Source organism: Neopsephotus bourkii, unplaced genomic scaffold (assembly GCF_033783945.1).
Source record: "Neopsephotus bourkii isolate Nb327-2 ecotype Australia unplaced genomic scaffold, CSIRO-AGI_Nbou_v1 NB_1189, whole genome shotgun sequence".
Taxonomy (NCBI): domain Eukaryota; kingdom Metazoa; phylum Chordata; class Aves; order Psittaciformes; family Psittacidae; genus Neopsephotus; species Neopsephotus bourkii.
The window spans coordinates 1,473,536-1,492,730 of record NW_026901674.1 but is presented as its reverse complement, the minus strand read 5'-3'; the positions used below and the strand labels follow the sequence as shown (position 1 = coordinate 1,492,730).

The window sequence follows — 19,195 nt, the reverse complement described above, 5'->3', positions numbered from 1 at the left end:
TCAAATGCTTTTTTACCTTTAGGTCACCAGATCAATACCATTTTTACAGTATGGGCTAGAGAGCAATATCCTTACTTCCAAGATACCCTTTTGACAGCTAATTTCCTACTTTTTGATACTTAGCCATGCCCCAACCCAACAGTATAAGGTTGCAATATGTTAAAGCGAAGAGACCATAATTTGGAGCTCATGAAAAAGATGAAGACCTAAAAGCAGCTTCAACCACAACACAGCCTCATTGGAGACTTTGCTTTCAGATCACATATAGCTTATAACCCCTTCCCTATGTGTCACAGTGCTCTACACAGCACAACGACTCTCAGTGCACTGCCTGCTCCCACCCTTGGGCACATCTGAACACTGCTGTCCAGCATCCTTACTCTGAGTCAGAACTAGGCAAGACCTCAATCTAGGAGGGTGATGGGCATGATTCAGCCTAAAGCAGAAATTATGACCACGAAGCATGTATTGATTTAGTTTATATACTTAGGCAAAAGGCAGAGAGAATTTCCCCAACCACTGGTGGACTGCATGAGTCTGCTGGCCGAAATCAAAGTTCAGCACCATACATCAGTGTGACACAAAGTACTGTGTGTCATTTGCCCAGGGAGGTTGTGAATGCTCCATCCCTGGCAGTGTTCAAGGCCAGGTTGGACAGAGCCTTGGGTGCCATGGTTTAGTGTGAGGTGTCCCTGCCCATGGCAGGGGGTTGGAACTGGATGATCCTAAGGTCCTTTCCAACCCAAACCATTCTGTGATTCTATGATTTGTTCATGGCATTAACCCTCACATTAAATGATAGTAACAGAAATATTCCTTAGCTTTTAGGGCTGGTAAGATAATATCATGAGCTCGTGGTTGTAATGGAAATATTTGACCATGGCAGATCAGGTTAGCAAACATTGTGTATAGCATTACCCTGAGCACACAGTGTTGACTCTAATTCAGAGCACAGGTAGCAGAAATCTTTTAATGTCAATAAACTGTTGACTGAAAAATTTACATTTGTAAACAGTGGTGAATTTATGCTGATTTTCTGATTCTTTTTGCCATGGTATTTTTTTGTACTGCTAAAATAATCCATCCTCAGTTCTCAACCCATTTTTGGTCTTTAAGCATTCCTGAACTAGACCTAATCTGTTCTGGTTGTCTAGAACTACTTCCCTGAATTACTTATTTTAGTCTTTCCAAACACCAGACTGAATGCTTTTTAAACAGCCCATTTACAGTTGGCAAAGGACCTAGAAATATACTTCTGTTACAAAAAATCTCACAGCATCAGTCATATTCACATGTGAAATGTTCAGGATTCATGAAGTTTGCAGCATTAATTCTCAGTTCAGAAACAAAGGAGGTAAATAACTTGTCCCTGTGGAGGAAGATGGTGAATAGTTATCCTTAGTAGTTGTAAATGTATTTGTGAATCCATCAGGAAGCTGGATTGTGGGGCCCTACATAAAGTTTGAAAGGACACATAACGCCAATTAGAAATGATTCTTTGGGCTTTTAATACCTGGTAGCTAAATACCAGCTTCATTTGACCCACTCAACATGCATTCAGGGAAGAAACTATCTGTTTTGGCCTTAAAATGAAATCATCTACAGGCAGCAATTTTTTGTATCCATGCTGGCCAGTTCCATCTGCATCTGTAGCTATCACTGACCCTGACCAGGTGTGCTTGAAATCAAATATTGAATTACTGCACATTTATAGAGAAATTTGGCCATTTTGGTCAAAGAAAAACTTTCAGATAGTCCAAAATTTCTCCATAATTGAGAAAACATTTTTTTTATCAATTCTGCATATCTCAACCTTCTTAACTCGATGTAGACATCTTTCCTGAAGAGGGAAACACATAACATGCAACTATTTAATTAGATAACACACCCTCTCTATGAGGACACAAGATACTGTGCCTTTATGCATTTAATAACAAGATCTCATATTGATCTTAAAATGCATATTTCTTTGCAATGGAGAAGAGTAATTGTGTAGAACCTAACAGAAGACTCCGTAAAAGCTCTTTGTAGCCAGCAATGGACTTTACATCAAGTCTGTTAGTGGTTTCCTGGGTAAACGTGTGAATAATATGAATAAATGGTACACATTTGCATTTACACGAACAGTATATGGAAGACAATGGATTTGTACATTAGACACTAAATGTGGCCTGTTGTTTGTATTTCAGTCATCCATTCTTACCTGGAATATAAAATGTTCTTTCACAAGATCTGTGGCTAAGTCCATTTAGTTTGAAGGTATAAATTAGACTTGCAAATTTATCCAAAGGCAATTATCCTTTATCTTTGTTTCAGAATTAAGGAAACATAAAAACTTTACTGAGAATGAAGATCATTTGTGAGCATGCTGACAAAAAAGAAACCGAATTTTAGGTTGAATTCGATTAAAAATTTTAATGACTAAATGACATTGATAGTTTGAAAAAATGAATGAATAACATACTGAAAATGAGATTATAAGTGTAATTGTAGGAAACTGATGCTAATTCTGTGTTGCAGCATCTTAATGAAGATTAAACTTCACCATCCCCATGGAGAGAGTAAGACATCGTCTTTGTACTAATGCTTTTCCACTCTTTTCCTGGGGTAAAAGAAGTTGCAATAAACTGATAAACAAGATGCTTTACATTCTCACAAGGAAAATGTGATATAGGTGTCATGAAGTGTGCTGACTGAAGGTGAGAGTCTCAGCTCATCAATCGGCTTCTCTTTGGAATGGGAAAAATGTAAATATCCACGCACAAAAATAGAATTTAAAAAAATAAAAACTCCTTTAAGCGCTGTATTTGTGGCACTAAATTTACATATTATGTCCTCTTCCATAAAAAAGCATCATCAAAAAGAACTTGTGCCAGTTTCGTATTAAAAGGCCTGTAGAAATCTCTTAAAATTGCCTTCGTTGTTGGAAGCATAGGTCCTAGACTTCTGTCTTCAGGTCGTCTAGTGTTTGATGCAGGACTCTTTGTAATCAGAGCTTCTTGTTTCTCACTTAGGGGTCCTGTGGAAAACCAGAAGATTACCTTGGAATATTTCACTAAAAATGCCTGTGCTAAAGATAGCAAATGACTCGATCAGGTTTGCCTGATGGAATGGAATTTGTGTTAGCAGCAGTGATGTTTCAGAATACTTAATACAGGCTTAGATTAGTGAAATAAATCACTGTTAGTAAATATGGAAATAATACGTTTTCCTTCCATATTAATTAATCATTGCTACAACAAGCAGCATAAATCATTCCTGGAGGAAAAAAAGAGTTTTCAGAAGACAACTATGACATTGTGAAAGGTGGCTCTGCCCATGGAAGGGAGTTGGAATTAAATATCTTCAAGGTCCCTTCCCAATCCATTCTGTGAATATGACTTTCCATCCATTTTGGATTTGCAATTATTTGCTAGTGTTAGTTCATTTTATGATGTGAGTTGTCTAATACCTGATAGCAACTCTATGGGTTTCACTTATGTAAGCCCTCTTTTTTGTTTGTTTTGGAGGCTGTCAGTGGGATCAAAGTGGTCCATGGGTATAGCGATGCCCCTTTTCCAGGAATAAAAGTAAGCCCTTGACAGTGTATTTCAGCAAGATAAAAACCTACAGACTTTTCCAGCATAAACCATATTCAGGAAGGAGATGCCAAACACTTCATCTGTTCAATCTGCTACATTCAAACTTTCTCATCATCTAGACCAGTGTTTGGACCAGCCAGACTATTTTGCAGCCACATTCTCATCCTCTTGCTACTGTCAAATCAACATTGGGCAACATTTTGTCTGCCAGTGTTTCTCTGAGGATTAGCAACAGATGTCTCAATCAACACAGTAAAAACACAGTTTCCCCCTTTTCCCAAGGCTAGAAACTCAACCTTTCATCACACTCAGATTTAGATCCTGGATTGGTGGATGCTGGCAACAGCAGGCACATTTCAATTTGTTTAAATTGCATGAGATTGGTCTTGCACCTATGTAAGCCCATGACAAACAAGCCCTGACTGCCTTCAGAAGAAGGACTGGCTTCCGTATGGTAAGATTTATCAGATATATCCCTACATGCTGGATGGTTTTGATTTTTTTCCTTGACATAATCTTATTAACATCTTCCAACACCAGCTTTTCTATGGGAATTTGAGAGCTTTAATTTTGCTCAACTCCAGGCAACAAGTTAATGCATACTTCAAGCCAGATTCCCATGCTCCTATTTTGTCTCCTAATAAGAAAAAATTACCTAGAAGAAGGAGAAATCAGCCAGAAGATACATACCCAGATCCAGAAACCGGAACACCATGTGCATGGTGTACTTCACATTTGATGCGTGGTCCTCCAAGCGAAGAACAAGTATCTGATCTTTGTTAAAAACTGTCAGCCAGTCCAAAAGATACACGACATAGAGCCCAACCTGTAGCCTTACCTGTAAGCACAAAAAAAATCCAAAGCAAATAAACATTAATTCATCTTAAAACACTTGTAGCAGTAAGAAACCAAAGCTCAGCTCTGCCTTTTGGGCAAGATTCCCACATGCATGCTTCTGAGGAACCATAAAAAGACAATATCTTAACATTGAACATTTGTTTAATCTTCCTTTTGTTTTCAGTGCAGCTTAAGCAAATCTTTGTAAATGGCCTTTCTATTGGGTTAGAGATATCATTTTACTAAGGGCTTGGTTATGCACCTGCTGCAACAGGCACACATTTGCATAAAAGCACTGCACAGAAATAACTATACGAAGAAGGATGCTCGGCCATCTCACCTCCATGCTCCTCTGTGCTTGCGATGACCCAGGCTTCACTGTGAGTAGTACAAATGCTCTGATTTGGTGTCAAGAATTAGATTTGGATGTATTTGCTTGTATCCTCTCATTGCAATAATTAGATTTAGATCTAAGCTGAAGCAGCAGTGGCTGCTAGACAGTGTTAATGGCACGTTGTCTGAGTACGCGATGAGAGTGCCAGACTATGTTAGACCAGGCATGTGAAAAGGCAGTTTTTCAGCCTATCCTGATCTAATCTCTGTTTTTTTTCCCTCCTCAATTTCACATAACAAGCTGAAACATAAAAAGGGTAGTCTGGAGTTCTTAAAAGTCCAACCTCCAACTGTGCCTATAAATACTTTTCTAAATCCCTTCAGGCTCAGAAGAGAGAATCACGAATCCCAAGTCATAAGCATCTTTCATAAAAAAGACTTAACATCTTTAAGTCGCATTACTGAAGAACAAATGAACTCAGATAACAATTGTATCTTTCACTTCTTACACTGACTCATGGCCTACACTGCTACCTAAATTCCAGTAAAATAAGCCATATTTTGAATTATTACTAGTCATTATAATCATAATGTATGATTCTGATGTAAGTCTTTGGCTGTTTATAACAGTAAGCATCTACATTTAGCAGACTTCTTTGTATATATGCTACACAAGAATTTGAAACATTTAATTAAAACATCACCCTAACATGTAATAATAATGGCACATATACTAATAATAGCTCTCCACCCCCCAGTCAATGCCCCATTTCATAGAATACTGGGTCAAACATGTCCCCAGTGATGGGTTTTCCTTTTCTTTCTCCTGGGAGATGGAGGTGAGCAAGAGGCAATCATGAGCTGCATGATATACTTTGGGATTGAAGTGCTTTCCCACAGAGGTTTAGAATCCTTTTAAAGCTTTTCACCAGAAAGAGGAATTTTAAACTATATGTTCCCATAATGTTAACTAATATGATCCTATAATTTTCAGTTTTCTTGGAATCAGCAAGAACCTTGATCTTATTCCCTAGACAGCGTGTTGTACTGACTTCTTTTCTATCGCTGTTCTTCTGAACCAGACCATCTCCTTCCACAAAGCTCCAATGCTTCTCCTCTATACATCAAAGGCATCAGTAGAGTTTCCTAAGCCATTCTCCCTTCCATATTATCTATTCTTTCAGTTTGTTCACCTTGGCTTTGCATGCCTTTTTCTTGTGATTCATGCTTTTCAGTGATTCTAAGTCAGGATGAGCTGCCAAACACCCCTTGTTTACAGGTTAGCAGGTATCAGCAGCAACACAGCAACAATGTCTATGACACCTCTTTTGTTTCAGGAATATATTAACAAATAACAACATAAAAGTCTTCTGGCATAGTCAGACAATTAGCAATGTAATGAGCTCACCAGGGAAAATAATTCTTACTTTTTCAACGTGTAGCAAACCATGCACATAACAAACAGACTTTAGCAACTCGAATGAAGCAGCCACTATTTCAAGCCCATTGAGGAGCACAGTTAGCATTTGTGTTTTATTACGAATAGCATTTGTGTTTTATTACAAACACCTGCTTGTGGCTCTTTGGGAAGAGGCATCCTCTGTTCATTTGCAGAAGTATCTTCTTCAGAGGGCTGCCTAAGACAACAAATGAAGATTGGTTCTGTACCCTGAGGATGAAGAGAGGAGGAAATTCTTTCCTTCTGGTTCCCTCTCTGCTTTTCTCTCCCCACACTGGAAGAAATGCATTTGTACAAGCAGATGGCTAGAAAATGCTGTGATACTGCCCAGCAGCAGCTCCTGCCTGTGGAGGTCCTGGAGGCTATCAGTAAAGATGAGCAGCTCCAGTCTACCTGCCAAGGTAAGTAAGAGGAATGTCCTCTGCTGTGGGGCTCAAGCCTGTACAATACACTCTTTTATGGCAATTTTATTGAGTGGAGGAGGGCAATAACTTCCCCCCTGGAGACAAAGAGGGGAAGTATTCCCTCTAAGTCCTCAACAGCCTGAGCAAATAAAATAGGACTGAATGGCAAACTGGCCAGAAGTGATACTTCAAGTCAATCTCTTCCATATTATTCTCCCCCCCTCAAGCAAAGTTTGAAGTCATTACTACACTGAAAATGTGAATTTTGGAATACTGAGCCTGTAATACTCATCCATTCTCCTGCCAGGACTTTCTGTATTTCCTTTTATCATCTTCTGATGTGCACAACTGAAAAAGAAAGTTTTTTTTTTTATCTAGTTACTGGTAGCCTTTTCTGGAGAAAGAATACATCATTTCTTCCGATTTTGAGGCAATTTTGCACCAGAAAGATCCTTGCCAGAACTACTTTTTGGAGACATCTGCAAAAAAAGCTTACACATTAAAGTGTAATCTTCACTAAATGTGCTCTCCATACGCTTGCACAATAGAAAGACTGTATTATTACTGTTGGCATTCATCAGGGAACAGACTGAGGAGACAGCTGAGCCAGTACATCAGCTTTTATATGTTTACATATATATTTATGTCATCCACTTTACAAATGAAAACGGAGTAAGTTTTATTTCCTGATGCTTATTTGCTCAGCATTTTGGTGTTTTAATAACCTTGACACAACGCACCATCCCACAAGCAAGGAAGCAAACGTTCTCGGAAATACGTACGGGCATGGCGTTGTTGAGGGTGTTGTTGTAGACACAGGCCCTCAGGGAATAATCCAGCATGCAATTTTCAAACAGCTGCAGTGATTCTGCCACTTTTTCATGAAAATCTTCCACAGATTTATTAGCACTTGCAAAGTACAGATAATCGGAGTACAATCTGTGAATGAGAGATGGGTAAATGATAGAGGGAATGAAAGCAGACTTATTTACATGAGAATGGCAACCAGTTAAGTGCATCAAGGGAAAGGGTATATGTGTGCAACATTGCCCCATTGGCAGGCTGGTCAGCCAGGGATACATTTTCTATTCATTTTGATGGGGTTTGGCTCAGAGTAGCACTCATTTCAGGGAGCTGCTAAACATCATCTCTGCTTTCAAGGTCAGCACCACTTGAGAACCCGACCATAGTAATTGTGCAAGCCAGTATTTTCTCCTGAAAGCAAGTTTTACAAGTGTATGTGCTTTTATTTTGTGTTATCTACCACTAATGGAACAGTTCTCAGCTGACATTGGGTGCCCCTCTATATCTGGTGCTCCACGCTGCCATGGATAGAAACAGTCCCCATCTCAAAAGCTTAATGTTGATTTCAAAACCAACAGAGAGTGGGACAGGTTATGAGGGATTTGTATATGATTACCAAGCTGGCCAACATCAAGAGCAGGAAAGAGTATAGACTTCCTAGTTTTTTTCAGAAAGCTCCCCCTCCAACCCTGTATTGGCTTTCCATCAAAACCTTCCAATTTACAGCATTCCATCTCCTGGTTTTTTCAAGCTGAAATACTCCAGCTAGGTGAATGGTTCACGTCTGTGCTACAGTGTCTAGGGCTGCACTCCCCAGGCGGTCCCACCTCTGCTTAGAGGACAGCAGGACATGAGCCCATGCATGTTTGGAGCTTGTAGGCAAGCAGAGCCCCTGCATCAGCTGCTGCCATGAGCAAAAGCCACCAGCAACAGGAATTTCTCTTAAGTTACAGCAAAGGAATATCCCTTTATTGCACATTTTTAGCCCAAGTTTTACAGTTGCTTAATATCACTTTTAAAAGATTATCTAAATTCAAATCCCTCTGGACAGGGGTGGTGGTGAAACAATCCAAAACCCACAGGCAGACATTTTACCTGTTTTAGCATTAATCCCTCAAACCCTGATTAAACTGTTCCAAGGTAAACATGGTTCAAACAGACAGAGGAAATGCCCTGACACAGTATAAATATTAGATCTGCTTTCTTTCAAATTCAGGCTTAGAAACTATGACCAGAACCAATACTGTAGGTATTGTTTGATATGCTGTTATCAAGAAGGAGTCACTTCTCCGAGTGTATTTGCAGCACAAATATTGTGCCTCCATAGCACCCACCTCTCACAAATCCTAGATATCTCTCAGCCTCTTCCAAAAAACACAGGTGTCTAAGGAAAAACCCAATAAAATCCATTTATTTCGGTCTTATTTTATTGCTGCAGTAACCTTTTCTACTGCACTTTATTTATTTTTTAACTTCCCTCTATGTCCACAGGTACTTAAAAATTCATCATTTAATTTAGAAAGTTTAGGCCCTCATCCAGCAAAGCACTTAAGCACAGGAATAGCCCCTCTACACTCATTATTTATGTTAGCGTTTTGCAAGAACACGATTTTAATTCCCATATGAAACAAACGGAGGCTCTCTGTTAGTTTTAAAAGGAAGGGTTGCATTTGTTACAGGATGCTTCCCATTCAATTTTTACCCATGTTTTAAAAGAAGACTCATAGCAAACTATAGAAGATGAGGCAGAGACACCCAATACTATGTATAGGAGTGACCAACAAGGAAAAAGACTCTTTTTGTCCAGTTCTTCCCAGTCTGGCAAATACGCTTCAGACAGCTTTCTTTAAATGAAAACACTCCACTTCAGAGCAGAGGGATGGTACCAGGTTTGGACCAGGCTGGTTGAGCAGCCTATTTCAAAGCGATGCCCACCAGTCCTTGAGGACCACAACCATGGCACCTTGTGTGTCTCCTCTGCAATGGCAGACCTTGGGTCCTTCACAGTGTACCCACCAAAGAACCACCCCATCAGTACAGGGAATGAGGGGGAGAAGCTAAGGGACAAAACCAGCTGACTTCAACTAAATCAGGCACACAACAGCACCTCCTGCTTGCAGAGAAGTGTGTACATCAACAAGATTTGAGCTTGCCCGGCTTGTGCCAGGGATGACAGGACAGACTGCTCCTGGCAGACCAGATGAAAAGCTTCTTGCTGAGGGAAATCAGCCAGCAGACATCACGTACAGCATGGGCCTGGCTGCAGTTTCATTTGAAATGTTTAATATGACTGCTTAGAATTTCTACTCATCCATTAAAATAAATGCATCATTTTAAAGACTTGCTGACATCTGATGGAAAACTACATTCTTGAAGACAAGCTCCATCTCTACAGGGCAGTCGAGATTTTCTATGCTCCTTTCCATCTGTTTTTAATTCTGGGGACATCTGCCTGGAAATAAAACCTTTGCTGATTAGGATTTCAGCTGTTCCAGCTACTTGAAGTCCTTAACCTCACTCACCATCCATTATAATGAAATAATGATGACACTGACACCCACCATCACAAATCTTGATGTCCTCCTAATATCCCCCATTGGGGGATAGACCAGACCCTGTGCAGGTTAGATCAGACCCTGTCCCAGACCCTCCTGATTTTCTCCTGGCTACTGCATTATTGATGGTGTTGCCTGGGCTCCCTGTTCTGCCAAATCTGCTTTTGCTCCTGCAGCTCAGATGAGCTATCAACAGCAAAGGCATAGGGAATCATAAACAAAAAGCCACCAATTTATCATCAATAGAGCAAGTGAGATGAAGCTGACTTTTTGTCTCACCCTTGTTAAAGCTGGCAAAGAACTACACCTGCATTACAAGGGATGGTTAAAGCAATCAGGGAATTTGTTGGTAGTTTACATGAGGAAGCCACTTCAACCAGCTCTCTAGCAGAAAATTGCCATCTGTTAAATCCTGAGGTCAGGAGATGCCATTAGAAGTTGAGAGCTCTATTTCCTGACATAGGAGATGAGAAGCACTCTCACAGCTCTGCCTTTCCTCAGTAGCCGTGTCCTACCATCAGGGAAACTCTCCAAGGAGCACCCTTCTCTTCCCACTGCCACTCTGGGCAGCTGCTGCCTCCATGAGCATCCCGATCCTGCTCTTCTCCCAGTGCTTGAGCTCACACCAGAGCCTGGTCCCACCATCATCTGCAGCCCCTTCTCCTTCTCGGTCATTTCTGGGGTCATTTCTGAGCAATGACCTAAGTATCCTGGATATCCCTACAGAGCTACAGATAGAAGGAATTCACACCCCCTTGGTCTGATACTTTTCAACTCTTGCCTCCATGTCCTCCACCTTCCCTGTTGCCCTCATCGTTATCATCCTCTTTCAGACAACACAGTGGGGAGAAATGCCTCAGAAATCTGGAGGAAGACTAGAAGAAAAAGTGGAAAAAAGGGCATTCCTGGCTAACCCAATGGAGAGCCATTTGATAACAGCCTGCACCTTTGCGAAAGCAGAGCCTTTCCACTGCAAACGAAGTCAGGAAGACCAAGAATGATCTCCTGTTGGCTCAACAAGCTAAAATTGCCCAGAAAAGCTTTATATGACTGTTGCACCAAGTGTTATTAAGATTAAAAGAAGTTTGTATCATTTGCTGACTCTGGAGCTATCTACAATCTTTGAATCAATTTGAACAGTATACCCCTTAAAGATATAAACCTTATTATTTAACCTGAACTGAAGCACATATAGGACCACACATGCAGGGACCTATAAAGGCAAGTGCCATGCTGAGTCAAGTGGGCCCTGCTGAGAACCAGGGCATATTAGCTCAGGTGATGGAGTTATATCGCATTTGGTAAGGTATATATTCATTTCTTTTCAGGTGGCCACGTGTGGCACTCACTGTAGCATTTACACTCACATGTCCCTCTTTAAGACACTATCACAATGCCAAAATACACAGAGTAAAACCCCTTGTCAGCTCTTAACACAAACCATGCAACTCCGTCAAATACCACGTGAACATTTATTTGCATCCAAGAGAGTGAAAGCAAATACAATCTTTATAGTAAGAAATTGTTCTTGCGTACTTTAGCAATGTGTTCATTGCTCACCTTTCAACAGGGTCTCTCAGCATGATGATAAGTTTGGCATTCGGTTGGAAGGCATGGATAAAATCCTGGATTAAGAAGGGAGGTTCTCCTTCAGTACTGTTGTCATAAAAGAAAATCCAGGCGTTGTTATCCCACATCGTTGAGGCACTGGCCTCCCCTGAAAATTAAAAGCATCTCTGCTAGTAACTCATTTCATTCCTTGTATTGGAGTGGAAATGGCTGAATTTGGAAGTGGTGCAGATTGACTGCAATTGACGCTATTAATTTCAACATACCTTAGTTCTTGTAAATTGATCTAGCTAATGCTCCCCCCCCGGGCCAGAGCAATCACTCAGCCTCGTACCTGTGTGAATGTAGTGATGGGTAAGGCAGGTTTCATGTGATTCCACCTGAAATATTACTGTCCACTAACCACACTGCTTCCTTTTAGTGGTTAACACATGGAAATGTATTTGCTCTGGGCTGGAATGGACTGCTTAGGGTTTTGGCACGTCCTCCGGTGAGGAGCTGCTGAAGACCTGCCAAGCTCTCTGTAGCACCCAAAAGGTTGGTTTTAATGCTCCTGGTAACTGCTAATAAATAGTACAATTTGACACAAACTAAAGAAAGAAGCAGAAACCACCACACTGGTGGATCAATAGTGTTTAGAACATAAACAGGAGAGCTGGTGAGCACATGGGAAATGTTAAAATATAATGCACTAAGCAGCTGAATTGAGTCATTGTGGTTTGAAATATCCCTTCTTGAGAATATTCCATTATCAGAGCTTTTTTTATAGAACTACAATTATTCATGTAGGTGAAGTCAAATATAACTATTCCCCAACCATCAAACAAAAGGTCTATAGACTCAAGAACACATTGGTTAAATGCCAGATTCTGACATCCTTGGTTTCTGAAGAAGCTCGCTCTGAATGTAATGCTACAGGGAGAAACACAACCAGTAACGCCTGTGCCAGCACAGGGTACAGGATGCTTCAGCTGCTAAATAAATGATCTGAAAAGATGTTTTGACTTGTGTAATCTTCCCTGTCTTTTTAAGTAATACTGACATTTATGTGGCATGCTACCACTTAATAAAACATATAGAGAAGCTTTTTGGATACTTCCACTCTTTGACAGTCTAAAGAGAGTTAATTCTTGTTAATGAGGTTTTTCAAATCAAAAGGAATAAGCTGAGACAACAGGATTTCACAGACTTGCACATGACCTTGGACATGATTTCCCCCCTCCTTTTATTTGTTTCTTTCTTGGGAAAGTCCCATAAAGATTTTAAAAGATGGCAAAAAAAACACAGCATGAAAAATATACTGGCTCCAAACTTCAGCTTAACATAATGTGATTCATTAATAAAGTCTGGAAGTTGTTAGAAAACACATTAATCTTCTGTCATGCTAATTTTGCCCCTTTTCAGAAGGAGGAGATCAGGTCCATTGGCTAAAGCTGGGTGTCCACAGCTTTTCCATTCTAAATTAATTAGCCAAAGTACTGCCTAATTCTCAGTGGGCTTTAACTTGTCAATTAAAACTCATTAGCCCAGCTCCCATGCTGGGTGCAGCAGAAACACAAAAGACTAAATATAGGACAAGAGCTGAAATAGCCATACCACAAAAACATCGTGCAGCTATTTCTGTGCTGTCAGAAGATGGTATCATGCAAACTGGTATGAGCACTTGTGTACATGGCTTTATGGAATAGTGCACTCCAGGGATGACAGTGACCTTGGAAAGTCACTGCTGTATCTCCGTGACTGGAATGGCTTGACTTAACTGCTCCCTCAAAACTGTTTACCTAAATCATGCCAAAGAGTGAAGCACACAGCCTCCTCAGGCCATTTATTCGGCTCTAGAATAGATTGTCTGCTCTTCCTCCCTGCTCCTCTGCTCTGTAATCTCTGATCATATCTGATGTTCTGTTGGATTTATTCCAATTAGCTCCTATATAGTGACCAAATCTAAGAACATCTGCTTACACATGTTATCTGAACTAAGTAGAATCAGTGCATTTACACATAAATGGGCAGATTCTCTTAACATCACAGACCAGACTGCTCCATAGCTGCCACCATCAAAGCTCTGCAGGCAGTACACATGGAAAGGAAGACCACAGGCACATAGGCCAGTCACTCAAGGTGCTGCTCTAATGGAGTTGATCCAGGATATCTTGGATTCAAGAGGACAAATCTTCCCAAAACAAGATGACTGTCAAGAATTAAGTGGAGGGAATAATGATAATTAGAAAAACAAACAGCATTCTGGTCTATGCTGGCTCTTATAACTGTAATTTCCTGAAGCAGCCAAAAATAATCCTAACAGTGCTTGTTTCTGTTTTATAATGTAGATTTAATATCTGCACAAACAACAAACCATAATAAACATGAGATAAATTAATCACTGGAGCAATTATGTCAAATTACTGCCATATTTTCTCTTATGGACTTAATGAACATATGAATTAGTAAATTGCCTAAAGAGTAGCTGTATAACCTCTTTATTCAGTCACTAATGGATTAACATCATATTGTGTTTTCACAAGACATTCCTCTGAATTTATCATATTAATGATCACAAATAAATAAGTCCTGCTCAGAATGCCTCCGGCTAGATCAGGGCTGTCCTCTTTGGTGCATCTCTAAGCAGATGTTGGGCTTTTGCAGGGGGAAATGCAATTATTACCCACTAAGTGTACTATCCAAAGATCTGAACTTTATGTAACATGACGAACTACTTAAAGGTTTATAGTTTAACAATTTGTTTTTCTTTCTGGTCATCTGAAATAAGAAGACGGAGGATTCTTAGCAAACGTGTTTTACAGACATATTCATTTTAGACCAGCTGTCTGTGTTTTACCAAGGTCATAAAAGACTGACTTAATGAGTATGATCATTCAGGACTTTTCCTGTAAACTTAATAAGAAAAGCGAACAGAGCCTTAATGAAACAAGAAATGAGACTACAGGAAAGCGAAACACAAAGCAAACTGTAGAAAAAGCCGTAACAGGAGGTAAGTAATCAAAGATGTATGCTGCCAATTAGATTAGTGAATTCAATTAGTATAAGCACTTCACCCATGAAAGGACAGGAGATACTGTGAGGAGGATGGAAATCCACAGATGTCCTTGATGGCAACATTCTTAAGACCCCATCTTGTGGATATTGAATAAAGTGAATGACAGACTTAAATGGAGGCTGAGGAAGCACCGAACAAATGCGATTCCGGCCAAGCCTCTGGTTTAAACAAGGTAAGACAGAGTCACCACTTCAACGTGCCAACAGTAAGTTAAACTTTTTTGGTTAGAATAAGACAAAACTAAGAAGATTCTGAGGGCAAGCAGCAAAAAACCATGTCTCTGTTTCCTGCAGAATAATGACTTCAGGCCTATTTGAAAAGTCTCCTTTCAACAGGGAGCTGCCTCTTGTGCAACTCCTGCTTTCATGGAATGTGTCTGGTTTCCCTGGGAAATTCTGCAGTGACAGAGCAAGACCGGTCCAACTCTTCCCTTCAGCTTTCTGGTGTTAGCAGACAGCAAAAGCAGAATTTAGAAACTCCTCCTGATCTTCCCCAAGGGCACTGTGAACTGATGGTAGCATTGACCGCAGTGGATGAGCACAGTGCACTGACCACTGTGTGCCATAGAAAGCAATCCAGGGAGCCCTCCCTAGAGCCCAATTCTAAACACGGACTTCCATATAGTACAATATAACAGCATTTCTAAACCACTTTTAATGCTAATCAGGTAAACTGAAACTGTAAGATTATCTTAAAATAGTATCCCATGTGTCTAGGTTCTACATCTGGAAAGAAATACCATTCAAGATAGCTCCAGCTTGGCTCGGTATGTTCCTGCTCTTGAAACTTGCATTATCTTTGCTGTTAACAAAGCAGTTCAGGGTTTCAATTATTTTTATTTTAGTCCACCACAGGCTACACAGACTGATGACTCAAAAAATAGGGTTCTTTCTTCCCATGTTTATCTTATGTAGGAGCTTGAGAAAAGCTGGTTGGAGCTATAACTATCTCCATTCAGCTACAGGGTTTCTACAGCAACCACTGTATGTCACAACTAGTGTACCAGACGCATTGTTACAGCATTTGAACCTGATGCTACAACCCCATGACTACAGGCAAACCCCTGTAATGAAAACAAAAGCAGCGTTTGAAGGAGTCACCAAGATCATTCTTACTCTTTTTTTGTTTGGTTGGGGGGGGTTAAGACTTAATTAAATGATGATGTTCATCAGACATTCACTGCTTACTCAGGCATCTTCTAAGGATAATCACAGTTTTAACAAAGCAAGTAACAACCCTCAAGAAAAAGCCAAAAATCCCAGACTGGTTTGTGCTGCTCCAAGCCCCTGTGTCCAACCTGGCCTTGAGCACTGCCAGGGATGGGGCAGCCACAGCTTCTCTGGGCACCCTGTGCCAGCGCCTCAGCACCCTCACAGGGAAGAGCTTCTGCCTAAGAGCTCAGCTCAGTCTCCCCTCGGGCAGGTTCAAGCCATTCCCCTTGGCCTGTCCCTACAGGCCCTTGTCCCAAGCCCCTCTCCAGCTTTCCTGCAGCCCCTTTAGGCACTGGAGCTGCTCTGAGGTCTCCCCTTCAGGAGCCTTCTCCAAGATGAACAAAATAACTTCTGCACTAATGTCAGGGGCTCTGTGCTGAGAACCATTCACATGTGGGACAATGCCCCTCTCATGCCACAGCTGCAAATGCTGCCAGCCTGGAGCTACAGAGTCATAATCCAGAGTGTTATTTCCCTTACCAATTACGATGTTGTTCATCTTGCCGTGTTCTTTTGCTGCTTCACTCTGCAGCACACCCTGAATCTGGTGCGCTGCTAAGTCAAACAGATCAAGGTAATCTTCCACTGGGTAGCGATCATGAAATCCATCCCTCAGACGAATGATTCCTAAAAACAGTGAAAAGAGAGAAGTTTAAGGCAGGGCAAGATTAACCACTGGTGTGAACCAAGATGGCTTCACTGACACGGCTGGCACTGAGCCAGTTAACATCAGCACAGAATTAGACTGATGAAGTGTAACACTCAGATAAAAGTGCCAATAATGAAGTAGCTGAGATTAGAGACACTATACGATTAAGCCATAAATTCACAGAGATAGGAAATATCTGAAGTGTTCTGGTTTATAGTTCCTGCATGAATAGCTTGCATTTATGTTCTTCTAAATTTAGCTTTTGGAATGAATATAAAAGACCAGATTCCACTTTCATGTGCACCAATATAAATTGAAGTAATATTAATATTGGACTCCCACTAGATTTACTGTACTGAGAATGAGAACAGGCTCTGTTGCCAAGTATGCAAATCAACATGCACTTATCAAAATCAGAAAGCTGTGTAATCATTCATGGTTTTGTCTTCCATAAGTATGAAAACAAAGCTCCACGATAGTGTTTTATTTTCGTCCTCTCCTTCCCTACACTCCAGGGTGTGTTCAGCATCACCTGCTCCCTGCATTTCTCAGCATCTTGAGCTACATCTGTGATTTTTATACTTTTTTCCCCACTCTTCTATCCAAATCTAGCCTCACTTTTCTATCTTCTGTACATACTGCCCATGCCTATCTTTGCTTTCTTGCTTCTTAACACACCATAAGAGAGTTTCTTAAGTGGACAGTGGTCAAGGACAACATTGGAAAGGCGACAGGGTAGGAGGAACCCTAAGAGTATAGAGCAGGAATTCTCATCTCTCTTCTTCCTGCAAGGCCACTAATTATCAACTATGTGAGAGGAAACCTCAGCAAGGGAGTTATTTTGTCCATTCCCTCTGATTTTCCCCTTTAGAAGAGTGGGATTTAATGAGGGTAGAAGAAAGCTCAGCAGTGAATTATGACTTGTTTTGAGGGAAGGAAAGAAAAGTACAGTCATGGTGCTACAGAGTGCCTTGGCCTGCTGCCATCCCGCTCATGAGAATAGAAATGGTGGCTACGAGCCAGGGAAGAGAGACAGTCACGCTGGGACAAAGTGCTGTAGAGCATCAACCATCCCAGCGGAATGGGAAAGTGGTGATTTGCGAAACAGGGCTTCCCAAGGAGGGCTGGTTAGCTTCAGCTGGAATTAGGCAGTCTCATAAAGATCCACTGAATCAGAGGATGCCACAGAACAAAGAGATTTTCTTGTCCAGATAAGTGTTACAAACTAAACCAAATTAGTAGCCAGGAGCATTAGAGTCATATTCATTATCTGCCTCATAAACGAGGTTGTCTCAGTTTCACTTGTTAGTCTATTTGTCATATTCTTTTTTCTTATTGTATTCTTTCAATAGTAACTATTAGCTAATGCACTGTTGAGGCAGAATGAAAGGACAAGACACCAGAGGCAAACTTAATCTTTCATTCTCGATGGCAGACAGCCCTAGATGATCGGAAGGTCATCTCTACAGATCTCCCTCCCACGAGATCATGAGCTCTGCATTCTTTCCTCATTCTTCAGCTTTATAAAGTCACTTCAGAAAATGTAATCATGCAAAGAATGTTCTCTTCAAGGATCTGCACTTGTCCCCAGTGGCTGACCACAAGACCATGCAAGTGGAGAGTTTGTGAATGCTAACACAGAGATAGGAATTTATCCTTATTATGAAACCATATGCACTCAGCAGGATTCCTTACAATCTTCTGCCTGTTTGGTAGGTCCAGTTCTGAGCTTTAGCAGGTCCAGTCTTGCTTTGGTGAGGTTGGAAAACACTGCCTCCTCTGACGTTAATTCCAAGCATTTAAATTGAGGCTAGTGTAGGTGTAGAGAACTATTCAGTATAAAGGATCTCAGCTCAGTATATCAGTTCAGCTCACCCTTTCCTGCCAGCACTCTCGTGGAAGACAAAAAGTTCCACAGCAGCTTTTGCTGACAGTCCCTGCATCTGTACACAGCATTTGCACTGGAAAGTGTCCAAGCCTCAAATCCCTTTTCTTCACTGAACTGACTTACCCCCTTCAGGTCAGGAGGTAATCCTTATCATTTATCTTCAGTCAGGCCCTGACTGTGATGAACGAGTGTTTTCTAATGGGGCTTCAGGGGGCACCACGATGCTTCTCTTGTTTGACTTTGACTCCTCAATTCCCACTACTGCTGTGTCCAGTGTCTCCTAAACTGGGATAAATTATCTCAAAACTGCATTTTCATCATACTGCTGTAACTCTTAGTTTATAACAAACATTTAGAAAATGTCTAAACCGCTTATTTTAGCCATTTTCTTATGGCATTCACAAAGGAAGAAAATACAAACGCTATGAACACAGGACAAGCATGAAATCCTGGCTCTGTGACTGAGCTCTCCTCCTCACTGAGCAATGAGGAACAAAGCCCCATCTGCAAGCTCAGAGACTCTTCTGGGCTCCAGAACACAGGGAAGTGAGGTGGAAATGGCAACACCACATGCAGGAAAAAGAAAGAATTGAAGGTATGACCCCAAAATAAAGAACAAAAGCAGCACTGCAGGTGCCCCAGTCCCTCAGTGTCTGTTCTTGCCTTTAGCCACAGCACTTCATCAGAAGAGAGTTACTCATTTCAAAGAAGCTTAGAAAAGCATCAAAGGAAAATAGTGATGCAAAGTCATCAATTGTCTATCCCACAGAGCTAGGTTTTAACTTGTTCCAAAGGCAATGTCTGCAGTAAAGCATCAGCAAATGAGAAATAGAAGTGGCAATGTCAC

At 40.9% G+C, this 19,195-nt stretch overlaps 1 protein-coding gene across 4 annotated transcripts in view; it reads right to left on the bottom strand.

The window, feature by feature from the left end:
• Nucleotides 1-2,395: 2,395 nt before the first annotated feature.
• The window catches only part of CHST15 (carbohydrate sulfotransferase 15), a 48,893-nt gene continuing 32,093 nt past the window's right edge, over nt 2,396-19,195 (bottom strand). For all 4 annotated transcript variants that reach the window (XM_061364105.1, XM_061364107.1, XM_061364104.1 and 1 more), the window contains 5 exons: nt 16,292-16,438; nt 11,534-11,690; nt 7,397-7,553; nt 4,272-4,419; nt 2,396-3,019 (listed from right to left, as the gene is read on the bottom strand). In XM_061364105.1, coding sequence (XP_061220089.1) covers nt 2,829-3,019; nt 4,272-4,419; nt 7,397-7,553; nt 11,534-11,690; nt 16,292-16,438 — 800 coding nt within the window. In that variant the 3' untranslated portion in view covers nt 2,396-2,828. The remainder of the gene's footprint in view (nt 3,020-4,271; nt 4,420-7,396; nt 7,554-11,533; nt 11,691-16,291; nt 16,439-19,195) is intronic.